The sequence below is a fragment of the Megalopta genalis genome, chromosome 16 (genome assembly GCF_051020955.1).
Source record: "Megalopta genalis isolate 19385.01 chromosome 16, iyMegGena1_principal, whole genome shotgun sequence".
Lineage (NCBI taxonomy): Eukaryota > Metazoa > Arthropoda > Insecta > Hymenoptera > Halictidae > Megalopta > Megalopta genalis.
Window position 1 is genome coordinate 4,325,172 of NC_135028.1, and position 19,428 is coordinate 4,344,599.

General features: G+C 38.5%; 1 protein-coding gene across 5 annotated transcripts in view; it reads right to left on the reverse strand.

Annotated features, from left to right (window-relative positions):
• Nucleotides 1-19,428, reverse strand: part of KaiR1D (Kainate-type ionotropic glutamate receptor subunit 1D) — an 819,478-nt gene that overhangs the window by 159,149 nt on the left and 640,901 nt on the right. For all 5 annotated transcript variants that reach the window (XM_076526910.1, XM_076526909.1, XM_076526907.1 and 2 more), the window contains exon 6: nucleotides 10,630-10,771. In XM_076526910.1, coding sequence (XP_076383025.1) covers nucleotides 10,630-10,771 — 142 coding nt within the window. The remainder of the gene's footprint in view (nucleotides 1-10,629; nucleotides 10,772-19,428) is intronic.

The following is a 19,428-nucleotide window of genomic DNA, read 5'->3' on the forward strand; positions in this document are numbered from 1 at the left end:
TGTTCGAATGAATTCATTGATGTGGAAGTTTCTTGTGGGTCAATTTGTTTGAAACTTTTTGTGGGAACCCGAGTCCAAACCGAACTTTACTTGGTGTTTTTACATTGCACTGCAAATGTTTTTTGTGGAGATTTACTATTTACGAGAAAATCCCTGGTTTGTAACGTGGCAAACGCACGCTGTATGTAACATGCATTTTGCACAGCATTGCCCATTATTGTGTAGGCTTTCCTTTGACTTGTTGGTATCAATGGACTACTACGAGCAGCTACCTCGTAATCGCATTACATCGATACTACACGAGACGATATCAAACGGATTTTACTAATACCAATGGCATGTTGTAGCAATACCCATTTGATATTGTAGCGTGATACTCGGGAATTGATACATATTCGCATTGACGAGTTTGTTATTGAATTTGTCCCGCGACCAGCTCCCATTAGCAGTATCTCCTGGTGCAGAAAATTAATGATCTAAGAAAACTAATTAAAACGAAGAACTGTACAGGATATTGCAACTAATAGTAGATAGTAATAGAACAAAATATTATACAGAGTGAAACATTAAAATAGGAACATCTAATTTGTACCTCCGTTATCGTTAATCGTAAGAAAAAATTACAGTGGACAAAATTGCACTGTCTCAACGGGTTAATTCACTGACGGAAAACAAGGTGATCCTTTTATAAAATTTTATAAAATTTTATGATCCTTTTTTTTATGATCCTTTTATAAAATTATCGTTTTCTCAAGGTGATCCTTTTATAAAATTTCAAGGTCATTCGTTGTTTTTGTTTTAATGGAATACAATTTTTTGTTTATGTTCTTACAAAGAGTAGGGATAGGGACAAGTGCCTCGCAAACAGGATCGAACTTCGATTGGTTGAATTCGAACTCTCTATACGTACCTCGAAAAATAGAAACAGTACTCCTAAATTGTATACTTCAACCTATGCAACACAGTTCCGAACATTTTACGAATACTTTGGTAAACGAAAGTATGTACTTGTAAGTACAGTAAATTCTCCCTATTTGATCCTTAGATTTTATATAAAAATGAACAATTTCGGAAGAGGAGATACGATTATTCGAATCTTGCGGCTCGCTTTTATAGCTACCGATTGTGAACAGCTATAAAAAAGAGTCGCACCTCATCTTTCTCATAAGTAACTTTATCAAATAATACAGACATCATCCTGCTTTCTGACGATCAATGCCATTTTACATTGTACAGTAAATTCTCCACGATTGTCCATTAGCTTGTAAAGAAAAATGGACAATTCGGGGAAAGAAGGTACGATTATTCGAGACTTGCAGTTTTCGTTTTTATAGTAGATTATCGTCGACTATAAAAACGAGGCGCAATACGTAGCTCATCTTTCCAAATTGTCCATTTTTGTTTCCAAACTGAGGGTCAATTAGGGAGAATGTACTGTACTTTTAGTGGTTGAATTTGTAATCTCACTTTCTATAGGAATATAAACAAAAAAATATATGGTTCCATTTTCTAAAAAAACTGGTGTACTTGAAATCTTGTTAAAAAATGATTTTGAGAAAAAAATGTTTTCATGTTTTCATGTTTTTTTGTGGAATTTTTGCACGGAATTAATAATAACAGCGATGTTTAGATGTTCCCATTTGAATGCAAACGTAACATTAAGTGTGTAAGTAATCGAAGGAATGAAAAAATATTGATTATGAGAAGGTATTAACTACACTAAAAATGTGAAAATAAAAAAATACGAAAAACGACGGTTCTGTCGCCGTTAACATTTCGAACTCCTCTGATGTACGAATGTTTATTCTACGACCACATTGGGCCTTAAACATACTATAATGATACCATGTAGTAATTTCCATAACGCAGACTATCACACGATGATAAAAACAAACAAAGCGTGCCGCATAACCCATAATTACAGACGCGAGGTCTCTGAGAACGCCGCATTAACGTGTCAACTGGACTGTCAACTCAATTATAATCGTTTTTTAGCAGATCGTTATAATTGGGACCGATTATACATTCTAAAAAACTCTTATAAGGAATGCACTTTTTCAGTAGAGGAATTCTCGAATGTCGTTCTCATAAAATTAATGCAGCAAGTAATCATTTGCACGGATAATCAGTCATGTAGTGTGACGTTGCAAAAATGATAGCATCTCCGCGTGGTTTGAGCACGTGCTCCTATAGGTTAGTTTGAATCGGAACGCCCTCTGGCGGAGATCGAGTTAACCTTAGGGCATGTGGCGCTCACCCTGGGACGTCGTTAAAATAGACGTTTGAAAATAATATTGTTGGGGCGTCACAGCGTCGTTAATAATAGCGACGAATTATGACGCTATACTTGTGGACTGTATCAAATAAAGAACCGGATTCTGCCTGCTATTTTGTATTGAGCCCCTGACTACGGTACACCCTTGGTCAGGATGTCTTGATGCTACGACTTCTATTACAACTCTGCTGCTCCATCAGAGAATACCCTCTCTCGTAGCAGACTGCCATCCCTCCAACGCACCTACAATATTCGCCGATTGGTCCTGCCCGATTTTGGCAATAGACAATCAGCGAGTCCGTTCCAAAGCAGACGGCCGCAAGGCCCCGGCAAAGACAGGAAAGTTCCTCCAGGCATGACCGTCATAAAACAATGCCAGGCTGACTGTTAGGGATTCCCCATCTGGGCTTCACGGCGGGGGCCAGGCACATAGGTCCTTAATGGCTAGGGGGTGGGCCTGTCACCCCGTGGCGGAAACGTTAGTTTTCGACATGGTAAAACTCATGGGCCCCGTCGACAGTTTTATGGTGGTCCTCCGTAAAGGACTTATCCTTGATTTACGACCAGGCCGTTAGCGGAGTTGGGACTTGGACCACTCGGCGTAATTGCTTCCAGATGGGGTAGATTTCCAAATTTTCCCTTGAGGAGGAAACTCATCTGGAGGCGTTCGCAGTACCCTTTCCAAAGGTCCCAACCATCTTCATTTTAACCAATTAGCGCTCGGTTTTGAGCCTGCCATGATTGGGCAGTTTTTCCTCGCCGCCCACCCTTAAGTAAAGGTAGGGATAACCGAGGTGACCTAGTGGATGTCACACGGTTATTCGACAGTCCTGATCCGTCCTGAGCCGTCAGTGGATACAGAGGTCTCCCGGGAAGCTAATTGTTGGAGCACCCGGTTAGCAAAATAGAGTTTTAGTCGGCACACTAACGTGCAAATTACTACAAGGCTCGAAGCTCACAAGGAGCACCACGAGCATTAACAATCCTATGGATCGTTTTATGAAATAAATGAAGATCTGGCAATCGTAAACGGTCTGTTATAATTCCGCGAGGTCCACTTCCGCGTTGCAGAGGACGCCCTACAACCCTTCCCGCTGAACCCTAGCCATTCCGAGTCGCACAGATATTCCGGTCGACATTCTGTGGCTCTCCGTTGTTCGCGATGAATACCGCTAGTTTTGTGTAACATCGATGGCGATGTCTGGCGCCTGAACATTTGATTCATTATTGTAGGGAATCCGCGGAGGCTGCGGCAAATCTGTCTTTATCCCGAATAGATTGTCCGCGCGCGACCGCGTGCGGTTCTGCCTCAGCGCCCGCAAAACTCGGAGTCCGATCTCTCTTCGCCCCTAATTAAACGGGCCTGGGGAAATATACGGCGTGACTGTAGTTATGACCACTTTAATAGAATTAAATCATAAAATAGAAATATATAAAATAGAATACCGCCATCAGGTGTTAATACCTCTATAGAAATCAAACGAAAAGTAGTTTTATTCCTACTGACTGTAGTTACGGTTATAAAATTTTAATCGTAAGAATGCCAGTATAAAATTATAGTCTGCTGGCGCGTCACACAAATGCTTGAATCACCCAGTACTCGGTCAACAGTTATTCTAAGATCCATTTGCATGATTCTTAGCGACATTGGATTCGTCAGAATATTGGTGCAGTTCTTAACAATCGAATACAAAGGAAGTTTTTTACGTAAAGAAATATATTTATTCAATTATATATAGGCCATTGTTACATACGATCTTTACCCAAATCATTTACATAATTTCATAATACCCCGTTTACAAAAATCCTCTCCTTTTCCATAAAAAAAACTGTTCCAGGTGACGAATTCCAGGTTCCCTCTTCGAATTCAAAATTTTGTTCATTAACCCTTTTGCTCCGGTGGGCGTATATATGCGCCCTCGAAGAATGACCATTCATATACGAAGAGCGTATATATACGCTCTGGAAAAGTGGGCGCGCGAGTACGAAGAGCGTATATATACGTTCATACCATATATACCTTTATTTCATACTTTACATGAGATACTTTTGTTAATCGAGTATCTGGCAACGCTGCATGCCTTAAACAATTGACTATCATGAAATATAACACTATTGATAAGACGATATTGTGTTTTATTCCTACGATACACAGTTTCAGTCTTCTTTAGAACATTGCCAGCGACGGATATATACCAGCAATTTATAATAGTAGTGATTAAAAGGTTTACACGAATTTATAATTCTAAAATAATTTTGTTGGCTTGATTTTAATAATTCACGGGTAAATACTCAATTTCTGTCTTTGTGATAATATGTTGAGTTTTAAAGTATTTAATTTTTGTAGACCCATTATCAAATAATGGGGAAAAGAAAATTTAGGAGAATATTTTTCACGAGTCATAGTGAAAATACTGAAAGTGAAAATACCGACACTGAAAGCGTTTGCCATGCAAGACAAACAGTAACGTGCTCACGATCACAAAAATCGGAATCATATGTGCCCATAATTATGAAAGTAGTCTAAGTCATATATTTCTTGTTTCGAAATATTTAATGAATCGCATTTGAATGAATTAAAAAATATTTTTACATTATGCGACATTTTAATTTATAATTTTATTAGTCTTGATTAATGCAAATTTATTATAGATATGAAATTTTGTGTGAATTTCATAGGAAAATGTTGTTTTTAAAGCTTGAATTGATTTAGACCATTTTCAAAATTAACTGAATGTCCTATAATTGACTTAAAGTAATAAAAAATTGTGATTTTTATTTGAGCCGTTTATTTTGAAAGTGGTGTAAGTCCAATGTCATCGAAAGAAATTGTAAGTGGCGTTGCGTGGGGTATTTAGACGATACAAGCTCAGATTCGGCATTTTGAATTTCTTTAAAAAAAAAGGACTTATACCACTTTCAAAATAAACGGTCCATTTGAAACAACAACTTTAACGAAATAATTCATAAACATTTATTAATCATTTTTAAATTTCATTTTAATCATTTTTATCATAATTTCGAGTTTTTAAGATTTTTAAAATGTTCCTGAAAAATTGGAGGGATGTATGGTAGTAAACACATAAGATCTTTATGTTTTTCTTCCGTTACTGATCTAGTGGTGTTGTATAATGGAAGTAATTGAACATTTTCGTATATTTTTGGTCTTCCTCTTTTAGGTGAAAGATCCAAAACTTGGAATTCAGAATCATCTAAAGAAGTCTTATAAAACATTTTATAAGGTTCATTTTTCAAGAATCTCATCCATTGAATTTTTAGCCAACAGACAGATTCGCCCGCGGTATTTTTTACTCTCCTTGTTATTGATTTTTCAAGTGATTTCGTTGAAATAAAATCCGGCTGCGACATTCGTTTGATCGAAAATGTATTTCTTTTTCTACAATTTTCGATCAATTCATAGTAATGTTGACTTAGACCACTTTCATAATTAACACTAAATGAATTCCGTATAACGTTGTAATTACAACTACTATCTAAAGGTTCATTTTTGACGATATCGTAAAAATTACATTGAATAAATTTAGTTTAAAATCATGTCGTGTGAAATAAGTGATAAATTCATTTTTTTTTAATTTTGACTTAGACCACTTTCATAATTATGGGCACATATTTGGACTACGGAAAACTTGGAACCAGAAATACATGTCGTACTTCAGTGCCAACTACTCGATAATACGCTCCGTTCACAGCAATCACATTTTGACGCAAGCGCTCCGTAGCGAAAGGGTTAAGGGAATTTTGTAAGGAGCGAAACAGATGGAAGACTGTCCGACGAGTACATAGGATGAGTGCAGAACATCCCAGGCCAACTATTGTAGTCTCTGTCGCATCTAAAAAGTTGTACGTGGTCCGGCATTGTCGTTGTGGAAGACGATTAATTCTGAACGTTTCTCTCTAATCAAAAAATCCCCATTCTCGCCGTACAGCTCACAGACCTTCTTAAATGTTTCCGTCGCGTTTCGGCCTGTTTTAAAAATAAAATTTCACAATGTGCTGAAAATGTTCCTTTTCGTTTCCCATCTTTCAATATCCGCCAAACTTGTCAACTGAAAATTTGCGGTTAAGTGTTTCTTGTTAAACTGCTATCTTCTTTAGACAAACAGAGAGATTGCAAATTGAGATTGTAAGTGAGATTCGATGCATTTTGGAACGTTTAATATTAGAGATCGTCAAAAATCGTAACGCAAAAGAAGTAACGAAAATAATACAAAATAGGCAAAATTATCGCTGCACTGCGTGTAATTTGCAAACCGGAAATAAGCAGGAAAGTTTCAAGAAATGGCAAAGCTTTTGTTTCGCGACAGCGTCACGCGCAGTTGCTTCGTCGCGAACTCTAGCACGCCGTCGTATGACACGATACGTAGATCCGATGCATCCGTCTTTCAAGAACTTTATTCGCGTGTTCCCGACGTTCTTTCGCGCCGCTGTGCCAGCAGGAAAGTTGTGGAAGAAAAAATATAAAGGGACGATCGACGATAGCGCAACAATCGTGCCCTGCAGCCATTCCGCAGCAACACGTACGACGGTTCCGCTTCCTCCGCTCCCTCTTTCAACACGCGACGACCCTTCCTCCCACGACTCCGAATCTCAGACTGCACTCGAACCTCCAGGACGTGCCCCCTGCGTCGAACAATGACAAAGAGGGCCGGTCCCTTACGTGCATTAATGCATGAACGTGATCGAGGAAATCGTCGGAGTCGGAGGAACGAGAAACTGCGTTACAGATAAACATACACACGAGCCCACTTCGAATCTACATCGTTCCGGGAACTGGTTTAACGTTACACGGTCTTCGGGCTTTAATGGATCGTTCCAGGCTGACGAGTGATTCCATGTAAAACTCAAGTAGAGTGAAATGTGCCGGCATTAAAGGATTTCGTATGCAGTTTACGAGGAAATTCGCGAGAGGCGAATGCACGGACGGAAGCTGAATTTTTCATGGGACTCAGAAGCGATTCCCTGCTCTTTGAATCGATAGAGATTTGATCGAGAGGCATGTCGGTAATATTATTTTCGTCGCAATGAGCGTTCTATTTTTCGTTCGCGATTACGAGTACCGCGAGCGAAGGTAAAAATATCATCGCAGGAAAGGGAAACATCAAATGCTGCGTTTACGTGTGTACAGTTTAAGCGCCTGGAATTATATTGATGCTGCCGAGAAGACTCTGACGGAGTTGAAAACAGTAATAATTTATTTATCAGTGAATTTCCCACGACGAAATATTAACAATTTCAAATTGCAATTGCGAACTGAGACAATCAAAGCCAATTACTGTGCTCCGTTGGTGGATTTCAGGAGTTTTTGCTACTAGAAACGACTTTAGAAATGTAATTGACGTTTCTTAAGAACTCCTCGGTAAATTTCAAAGTTGCTTTTATCGGTATAAATTTTTCCATGACATAAATATGAAATCTTCTTTGAACATTGGGAGAAACAACAAGAGAGAGAGAGAGAGAGAGAGAGAGAGAGAGAGAGAGAGAGATATTGTAAGTTCTGGAACCAGTTACATTGTGTCTATAATTTACAAAAAACAGTTACTGTGCTCTGTCCCTGAATGCTGTGTTTCAATAACTGTGCACAATAAAAATGTAATATTCGACATATTTTAATAAATTGTTTTTTCTATTATAAAAATGTAATATCAAAATGTGTTATTTAAAAGTTCACATTAAAGAGGACTGCTTTATGAAACGTCATATTTAATCTTTTTCTTTAACCCTCTTCTGAGATTATGCGAGCCTATATTGTGGTAAGTGACACAGTAACTAACGCATCGACCAAAAAATAAGTTCAGTTACTGTGCACAGTAAATAAACTTCTGAAGTTGAAACCGGAAACAATGTTTCTTATTTTTCCGTAATTTTAATACGACTTACCAATACAATTAACATTCCAACCTAAAACAATTTATTTTAATGAATATCCATTCTCATTCATTCAGCATTTTCTTAAGTTTTTTCGTAAGCTTTACAGGACATTTCACAAATTGAGTAGGTATCAAGAAACTGAAATAATTTTCGTGATATTTCAAGAACATTTGTTTTTTACGTGATTAATTTTAACGATTCAATAATTAATTGAATTTAAGTTTTTAAAAAATGTGATATGTATTATTCGGTAAATATAAAATTAACTATCCTTAAAAATAAGAAATAGAAAAGATCGAAAATTTGCACACTTCGAAGATACAATTCATGTAGCTTACGAAATCATGCATTCGTGAAACAATAATTTGAATGTTCAAACCAGTTTCCACTTTAAAATACCTACGAATGTTGTGCATCTGCAAGGGTCGCAAACAAATGAAATCGATGGGTTGCGTCTACCGTAACACAGTTTCACGACCCAAAAAACGATCTGTGGCGTCGCATCCCTCTACCTGAGCGCGGCCGCTAGCAATAAAACAAGTACCGTTCCTCATCCTCAAAATTCCCTAAAAATCACGCACCCCTAATAAAACAATTCTCCTCACATCTGGACACCTCGACCCGCACGGGACTTTCCCAACTTTCTCCTTTCCTACGAAAGTCCATCTATTCCTTTCTTCTCTTCAAGTATAAAAGAGACAAACGCGCAACTCCAAAAGCTCAGTCTGTTCTAAGTTGCTAGTCCTACGACACCACGCTAGTCGCGCCCGCGCTCATCGATAGCAATTCAATAAACTGCATTAACCCTTTCGCTACGGCGGTTCAGTCCGCCGTAGCGCCCCTCCTGAACGGAACCACCCGCCGAAATTGTGCACATTGCGCGTGGATAGTGTATTTGGGAAGAAAAGGGATTTTTCTTTAAAACAATATAGTTATAATTTCTGCATAAGGTATAAAGTTATTTAATAGGTAAAAAAAAGTTTCATTAACAATGGGAAAAGTGAAGAAATAATATATAATATACAGTAATAAAATAAAACATAATATTCATAATACAAAACATAATACATAATAATTAGTCCTAAAGTTAGTACTTTCGATTTTCTATCCCTTTATGACATGTAACACAATAATAATGGGAAATGCAGGTAGAACAAATATAACTTGAATGGTGTGTCGTTTATTTCGGACTGTCGTTTGTTTGTTTCGTCAAAAGATTCACGCAATAGTAACAAGAGGCGGTGCAGTCCAAAAATTAGGTCGCGATTTTACCAGCATGTCGGATATATCCGGCGTTCGTCCCCAGAGGGCGATCATGTGGATGTCGGATATATCCGGCGGTCGGCTCCGCGAGTGTTCATATGAATGACGGATATATCCGTCGTTCGGAGCGAAAGGGTTAATAGTAACCTTAGTCACGCGCTCCGATTCGCTAACCTTCCCTTCAGTGCTAAAGATCCTTCGCTAGAAACCACGCAAGATTCCGAGTCTCAGGACCATTTTTCTTTGACAACCGCCCTTTCCAGTTAAACCCATTTCACTGTTATAACAATGTGCAATCGGTTTGTCTCCGTACCGCAGCCAATCTCCTCGGTCTGTTTGTGAAACAAATTAAACGACGCAGGTTTCCGCGGTTTAATTCAGCTGGTTCAATTTAAAACCAACATCCGTGTTTCTTTAAACGCGGGGAAACCGTTTACAGCAGAAAATAATATCGCGGCAAGAGAACGTATTCAATATAAGAACGTACAATATTTTTCCACGGCATCCCGTATTTGTTTCCCGGGCAACCGTAGAACGAACAGGCCCCGTAATTTAAGTCTAATAAAACGCGGGTGCGTTCATCGCGTTACACGAGTACCTCTGTCGACGCGAAGCGCTCCGCTCCGCTCCGCGTGCCGCGCCAGCTTCGTTCTCGCCTGAAAGTTCCATTAAAGTCCAGGCCAGCTAGCTGGTAGTCAGGCATCCAGGCAGGCAAGGGAGTCAGCCAGCCGGAGAAGCAGTCAGGCAGTCGGGCAACGAATCCGTAGCCTCACGTTCACCCCGTTAACGTTGATTCGAGCGACGGAGGCCGCGGACAAACGACAGCGGAAGCCAATCTAACCGACAGTCGGGCTGTGTCCGTGCGGTTATCGATTCCTTCTCGCGTTCTTATCGATAATTTACCACGACTCTCTGGCCCGGGACTTATCGATTCCGATCACGAACGCCGCCCTGCCGTGCCCCGCCGCGTCGCGTCCGGAGAAGAACGTCCCGGGAAAAGATTGGCGAGTGATAAACGAGTCAGCCCCGGCGATAATTAGTTTATGTACGCAACCCTCACGCGCGGAAATGACAGTTCTAATTTCAGGCGGCTAGGCTGGGCTCCGCCACTAGGCGACCTATAGCCTCTCCCGATGAGGAAAGACTGTCAGGGGACGAGGAGCCGGCCGTTAATTACATTCCCATTTAATTAAAAGACTCACCAGAGAGGTGATGAGGTAGCTGTGATAGTCGCTCATCATTCCTATTTGCTGCGCCTGCTTCAACACGTCGTAAATCCTCTCGGTGGAGCAATCCAGTACAATATGCGACTCCGCGGAGTTTTTTATCTGCTTCAGCAACGGCCTGGAACAGAAAGGGAACGGGACATGCGTTAGCACACAAGCTGCGTATTCGCCTCCTGGGTGTTCCGCGAATATGCGTGCACCTGCCGCCGGTGATCCGCGGCCTGTTATTTCTGTTATTAGCAGAAAAGCGATGTTTTTGATCATTCGTATGGCACGTCGCGAAGCTATATTCTTGTTGAATCGACAAATATGTGTGCAATCGGTTGATAGAAAGCGACGCGGAAGTCTTTCCTGACAGCGATTGTTGTCTCTTTTTGTTTTTCCACAAGCAGACTTGAACGAATACTTGACATGAAAATAAGAAATGACTAATTGAAGTCAAATTCATTTCAAATCTTCGATGCTGTCATTGGAAAATAAAAATAATTACGATCCGTTTGAAGTGGTTGGAGTTTCAAACGGATTTGAATTGGGATGAATTATCCGCTTTTATCGGAGTTCCTCTCTCTACCGCATAAACAAGAATATTGGTCGACGAAGCTCAATAACAGAATGCTTTCCTTTCCTGTTGTATTCACACGAAAATGATATAACCAAATATTTTGTATGCTGCATTTGAAAACAACTAGTCACCAATGGATAACGTGTCAGATCTGCTGGGTAACGTTATTGAAAAAATAGTAGGAGCATTAAGGGTTAAAGAAGACGTTATATCAATTTGCCCTAAACAGTACTCTTTCTTCATAAAGATATATTTTTTGAAATGTGCACTTTGAATATTGAATATCGAATATTTACTTTGAACGAAACACTGTCTTCAAAAAAGTTTATGCTGAAGAGATGTTTGTTTAGGTCTGTTTAATATTGTCGCGAAAGAAAATTGTTCCACTGTTTGACGCAAAAGATGGAAGATTATTATTCGTCAGAAAAATATTTCTTATTAGCGGATAATCATTTAACCAAGAAGAATTTCACAATTATCTAAAATACTTATTTGACTTGCATTTTGTTAAAAATAATATTTCAAGTAACGTTGTTTCAATAGCTATCACATGCATGGAAATAGTTATGACACAAAATAATATTCGAAATAATATATTAAATTATGTTCTTCCAAATGTGCTCGGGTCAGATCAGGAGGCGGCGAATTTTGCACGTTTACGATAGGCGAAAGTACCTGACAGTTTAATTAAAGAAATAGATTTTTATTTGGCTTCTATTTGTTGTATAATTGATGCACGCAACATTTGCTTTGCGTAAGAACTGTAATCTATTTGTGAGATTGCAGATAAAATGATCGATTTCAAATTGAAATGGTCGATAAAGATAAAGTGAAAACTGTGATCGAATCTATGTAACGCTGATTAACCCGAGAAAGATAACCTACGTCGCAGGGGCGCCTGCGAAGACTGTTGATTTTTGTTAATTTTTCATAGAGGTCTAGTGATTTAAGTTTAAAATTACTTAAAATATAAAAAAATATAATATAAATGCATTTTATTTTTACAATAATGCCAAACCTTTAAAATGACTAGATTAACTTAAATAAATATCCATTGTTAGTATAAAATTGATGCCTTAGAAAAGCATGCGCCTCTGAAGCGTATGGTTATCTTTTACGTACGTTGTCATATGGTTATCTTTCTAGGGTTAAGATGTTTCAGATACTGCAGTGAAGACAAAATCAAGACTATGACGATCTAGCAAACAGTCTCAGGATCGCATATTTAGTGGAACATTATTGAACTGGAGATTTTATGCAGTTGTGATAATGATGCATACGTAAGATAAAAGTACGTGACGACATTAGTAGAGTTTATGAATATTGAAGAAAACAATATTTATATCTATTTAATTTCATTTGGATTAAGCCATACTTTAGGGGACCAAACATTTTCGACATTTTTTGCAGAATCCCGTAGGTTTTCACGAGAAAACTCTAAAAATGCAAGTTTTAAAGGTTCATTGGTCTCTCTCCACTGGGTCAACCAATTCATTAGTTCAAAAATTATACACGTGTAAAGTTGGGAGATTTTAAGCGTTTCTGATAGGTAAAGGTGCTGCCGTATTGGTACGTACACATACATAGTCATCAACCAATGAAAGGAGCCACTAAGTGACAGCGCGAGCACGAACTACTTGAGAGGCAATTCAAATTCCGGAAAAAGCCGAAATTGATTCGACTTAAATATCGGCTCTTTGTCGCTTGCGTGGCTCGGGAACTGTAACCCTAAACCCCAGTCCTAAACCCCAAATAATCCTAACACGAATACAGTATTTTGTACATGATCTGCAATACAAAAGTACTTTTCCCACTATCGATTCAGGCAATAGTCCGTATTCGCGAGTTCGAACAGTAAGCAGCTTTATTTGTAATGGGTAAATTGTAAAAGTTGTATTTCTCCTGTTCTCCAGTTTTGTATTAACTAAAAGTTGTACTGTTGACAGAGTCAACTGCCACCTAGTGGCTCCGTTCATTTGATGTACTTACTGTACTTCTATGTACTTACTGTATCTTGCTCAGAAGATCCCCACCAACCCACCCATTCCAACGCCCTCGCAGAAGTAGGACAAACGCGTTTCCCTTATTGACAGAAATGATCCCTTCCTACTAGCCCTAAGTGCACGCAATACGTCCGATGTCGAGGACTACCTGACTACCGTCGTAGCGTCTCGCTCCCTCGTGGTCGACCAAATGCTACAGGCAATAAAAGTGGTTTCGCTAGTGTTATAGAAGAGTGGGGATTAGGGGCATGCATGTCAGGAGTGGAAAACTCCTCCGGCCCCTCTGCCGTAACGGTGGATTTCTTTTGAGCAAGGTGCAGTACGTGTACGCGCCGATATGGTACGCACTCTTACCTGTCAGAAACTCTTAACACCCCTCAACTTTGCACACGCGTGTAAAGAATCCTTTGCACAATGAGTCCCTAATTTTGAAACTTGTATTTCTGGAGTTTTGTCATCAAAATCTACGGGATTATACAGAGAAGTCGAACGATTTCTGGTTCCCTAAAGTAAAGTTTATCCTTCAAGAACATTGTTCTTTTTATAAGTGAAATGATTTTACGAATGCGGCGTTAGATGTCAGTATTAGATGTATTCGTGGAGCGTTTTGTTACTTTGAATGAATTTGAAGGTATTCTTAGTATTTTCAGTATTCTTGAAAACTTCTTTCAGTCAGTTGGGAACCTTCGTCTAGGTTTGAGAAGTTTCGTATTCGTTACAGAAGAGCAAAGTGTATTCGATGGTTAAGAGATGTTGGCACGTGTTGCAGTAGGATGGAGATATTTTCTTCAGGATCTGTTCCCGCTTAATTCTTGTATTAGGTCTACCGAAAAGTTCCGTCCGATAGTGTCACTTCAAGTTTCAATCCATATGCACATGTTGATTTGAGATATGGTGATATGGCGATATGGTGATCGAGACCTGCGAAGAGTTAATTTGATTTCCAAGCAGTCGAATATGAATTACGAAAGGGTTAATTTGGTGTAGAAAAGGGGAAATTATGTCTGCACGAGGATTGATTTGGATTGCGAATGGTAAAAATGGTAAAAATAGTAACGTGAGCCTTGTCTGACGAACAAGAAACTAAGAAACTAGCAACACTTGGTAAAAACATATTGATTCAGTATTTACGGTAATACCGAAATCAATTTGCAAAAAATATTTCAAGTTATATTCATATTATTTCACTCTCATGACACTCGCGGAATGAATTTGATTCTTCAAAACAAAGTATTCGATTTGAAGAAAAAAAATGAATACGACGTGATGAATATGAAGGAGGATAAATTCGAAGCGCGAAACTTGTATTATTCAATGTTCAAGCTCAATTCGAGGCCAATTCAAGCCCATATTGTTCATTTTTGTTTCCAAGCTGAGGTTCAATTAGGGAGAATTTATCGTATTCGACGAGATCATGCACATACGCTGAAAAAACGTTCACTGATTCGGTGATTCGGAGATTCGGAGATCCAAACAGTCAAAAATCCAAAAATCCAAAGACCCGAAGATTCAAAGATTCAGAGATTAAATTAACCAGAGATTCGAATCTTCGAAGCTCCGGAGAATCATTATTAAGAGATTCATTACATCGATTTTTATGTTGAAGTCATAAATTGATGTATTAGATCTACCGAAAGGTTCTGTCCGATAGTATCACTTCAAGTTTCAATCCATATGCACATGCATAAGATTGTTTTTTAGGTTTAGGGTCGACATTTGAATCTTGTTCAGTATCGTACCCTTCAGGAGTCATTACAGTCACAAATACTGGTTCTTCTTTCGTTTAAGTTGTATATTAATTCTCTCAATAAGCAAGGAACGATGACGTCGTACTGCTGAGCTCCTCGATGTTATTTTATGTTATGTATATTGGGTTGCTATTTTGGATAGCAACATGTGTCAAACATTCCGGATGTATTTTTAAGAAATAATTTAAAATGATTAAAGTTTAGAACATATAATAGTAGTCGGGTTTTGTGTCCATTGTACACATGTTTTAACGGAGAAACGAGATTGTCTATCACTTGAATGAGTTGTTAACACATATTCGTCTGCATGACGAAAATTCGTCATTTCGCAAACAATCGCCAATAGTCAAATGACGAAAATTCGTTATTTGTATATTACAGAAAATAATTGTGATTCTTGTTCTTTTAATTCTCATTAAAACCAAAATTTGATCCACCTGGCAGACTAAATTATGATTTACGTAAACATAAATGCGTTAAAATAATGACAGCACTTTTTCCCCTGTATGAGTGCGATTTACGAGAATGTTGTTTTTTTTAGTTTGTCCTTCGACATAAATATTTTATTAACATCGGTGTCCTCGGAATCGGTGTTCGATGCGCCGGATGCAGGGATGTCGACTCGGCCAATGGTGTTAGGCAGAAGTATAGATCCGTGACCTCGCCGAAGTTCAGATCACGAGATCAGTAATAGGAATCAATGACGGGTATTGCCAGGTCTAGTGCGATTTCAGTTCTTCTCGCGATGGAGGGGCTAACGAAGTACCACGTATACCGAAAACTGGCGCAGACGTAGAGGGTGATGTCGCAAGGGGATTAAGGGGAGTGGGAGACTACCTAAGCTAATTCTGAGCGTTATATGGATATATGGTTATTGTTGTCGAATAATATCTTGCCATCGCCTGCAATAATCGAATGGAGTAATGGACGCGTTCGTAGGCTAGTTGTTTGCTAGATATTGTAGGTTAGGTGAGTAGTCTCTATGAGCCTTCATCAGTTTGCGCATCACGGAAAGCACTGAAAAGCACTGATCCTACCACTGGCAGTGATTGCGCATCGCTAGATGCCGGGACGATAGATGTGACCTAAACTTCAGTGACGTCATGAATCTATCTCTCTGCCTGGCATCATTAGATTCCACAAGCATTTGCGGAGGAACTGCTTGAACGGGGTTTACTTTTTGTTAGTGTTTGTTGCTTTCCCTTTTGGTTAAGGGAATTACGGTAATTTCTCTCACATTATCCCTCAGCTTGAGAAGAAAAACAGATAACTTCGGAAGAGGAGATACGATTATTCGAGCATCGCGGCTCTTCCCAAGTTATCCATTTTTGTTCTCCAGCTGAGGGACAATGTGAGAGAAATTACTGTAGTTTGTACGTCCTGTGTATTGCCCAGAATTGCGAGTTTTACTCGGCGTTCATGTTGCAAGGACTTACAGTATTTTTGCATGATCTATCTGGTTACAGTTAGAACAGATAATATTATAGGTGGAAATATATATACATATACAGTAAATTCTCTCACAAATTGTCCCTCAGCTTGTAAACGAAACTGGACAATTTCGGAAGAGAAGACAATTGGCGGCTATAAAAACGAGCCACAATGCTCGAATAATCGTAACTCCTTTTTCCAAATTGTCCACTTTTGTTTACAAACTGAGGGACAATTAGAGAAAATTCACTGTATATGGGAAAAGACGATAATGAATGAAGTATGCCATATTTGAGATTGCACCAAAAAATAATATTTTTCGAAAAAGGAATACATTTTGTTCAGCAAAAAGGAATACAAACAGAAGAAGATTAATATATTCCTGTTTAAATTATTATTGAAACACTTGGTGCACAAAATTCAACGCAAAATACAATAAAATGAAATTATAACAATAATATAGTAATGCGCGAGTCCACCTTTATTTTCAAAGAGTCCAAATGTTTGAATTTCAATGCTTTCAACAAGTCTTTGTTAAAATAAAACTGTGTTCTGATACACTAACGAATCAGTGTTTGCTGTGTTCTTGTTTCAGAGTAAATGTAATCTGTTCTAGAAAGATAGATTAATTATCAGAAGGATTTCAAACATGATATTCATTATTATATTAACTTCTATGCATAAAAACCAAAATCTTTTGGATGGTTTTATAGTTACGAGACGCAGTGTATATTCATTTGTCTGATATTTTCTTCTGTCACAACATAGGGGATGATTTGACAGACGCTAGATATGAGCCGTTTATTTTGAAAGTGGCATAAGTCACTTTGTTTTTAAATCGATATATTTTATAACGAGTAATTAAAATAATTAGTTTTAATCTTAATTTCATATTTTTGCCTTTATAAAGCTATATCCCAATCAGAGTAATATGAGGTTATTAATATTCGGGATTTCGAAATTCCAAGGACTTATCAATATACAGGGTGATTCACGAAGCAGTAACAAGCTATATCTTCGATTTGTTTCGAATTAGGAAAAAATGTTACAGGAGAAAGATGAATGGACTTAAAGGGGTCATAATGTGAAATAAGTAGTCTTCTCGTAAATGGACGTGAAAGTTACGTAAAGATGATCGACGTTTTTTTAAATGGATACTTACATTTTTTTCGCATAAATCGAATTCTTTCTTTATTCTGCGTAAAAAAAGTATTAGGGTAATATTATCAAAAAATGAATAGTTTAAATGATATTTTTGAAAAAATATCTTTATCGAAGCCGATATTCAAACGCTCCATTCTAATATTATGTAAACATTCGTTTCATTGCAAGGTCATCATTGTTTATTTTTGTAGTAGAAGAAAAGGATGACTCGATCAAATTTAGAATATTTTCAACAGGACGATGCACCAGTACACAATGCAAGGATAGTTACGCATGAGCCGTTTATTTTGAAAGTGGCATAAGTCACTTTGTTTTCAAGTCGATATATTTAAGGGTTTGCGTTTTAACACGTTTAAAAATATGGATGCTAACTTTCGAGAAGATTTACTTGTATTTGTTATCTTAGGATACTGATATCTTTCTCAGTATAAATAATTTTGTATAAACATTAAAAAATCACCACTTTTCATTACGGTGAAGTGACTTACGCCACTTTCAAAATAAACGGCTCATATATTGACCCTTTTGAATTTAGATATAAACGGCCTTAATTCCACTAGATTATCCTTGACAGATATAGATTTGTATTACTGCGTTAGTATGCCGGCTATGTCTTTACTCGATAGAAACGTGCACATTCGTTCGTTAGAAACACGTGAGAAAAATTTAACCCGCTTCGGATATCTTGTTCATTAACGTAATCTTTGATGATAATTCTATTAAATCATTCAATTACATTAACCTGGTCTTTTTCGGAGAATAAATCATGAGCTGTCGCGAACGCATGTTTTGGCCGAAGGCCAGATTTTATTGAAATTCCATGGAATATGTGGAACGATAAATTCTTAAATGTTGGAAAGAAAAGAAACACGTCCAAATTAACCAGCACTAAATAACGAAAATCATTGTTTAAACAACTAAAAAATAATAAAAGTGGCACACGTATGTTTTAACACGGTGTTAGTGTATTATAAGCCTCGTTCGCTGCTCATTCTCTCAGCTGAATTTATCTTTACGGGACAAATTGACACATTGATAAAATGTTAACATGTTCGAGAGAATTAAAGTCAAGTTATCCTCTTCGTTCATAAATAATAATTTTGTTAAATCGACCTAAGCAATGAATCGAGGATGATCGATTTGCAGCGTTACGAGTACGCACAATATTACCATTACATTTGTTCGTGTAACAACGAGATATCGCAATCGACGTTAATAATCCGCGAGCTCCACGCAGCGTGGATTTTTAAAATAGTTTCAGTAACACCAGTTGACCAATAACTCGACATCAATCGGCCGGTTAACACAATGAAACAGGACGCAGACAGAAACACCCTTAACAGAGTTTGCGCTTCGTAAACAATTTAACAGGCAGAGCAGAGCTGTCAGGTGGACCAACAACAACGTTCAACAATTCACGAGGAAGCGCATCAATAATTTTTGACATTGCCCATATGTTCGGTGCCGATACCGCGGGATCAAGTACGAACCCACCGCGATCAGAATCCGATTATCTCGTACGTATGCGACGACGCGACGGTGCATCGGGGTGCGCATGTAAGCGGCGCGGTTGCGTGAAACCAGACCCGCGTGATATGTTTTAAAAGTTGCAGAGCCCCGCAGCAACCGGGGTCGGAAACGCGACGGGGATTAGGATCGAGCGACGCGAATTGCGATCGCGGATCAAACACAGCGCTGACCTTTCGGCGGTGTTCGCACGCGCTCGCTCGCACAGTTCTACCCTCGGGACGAGTAACTTCCGATTCCGGAGATACTCCGGCGCCGAGCGTACTTCTCTGATCAAAATTTCATATTGCTAGCCCAGCCGGCGGGTCTCACCGAGCCCGGCCCCGCTTCCTCTCATCCA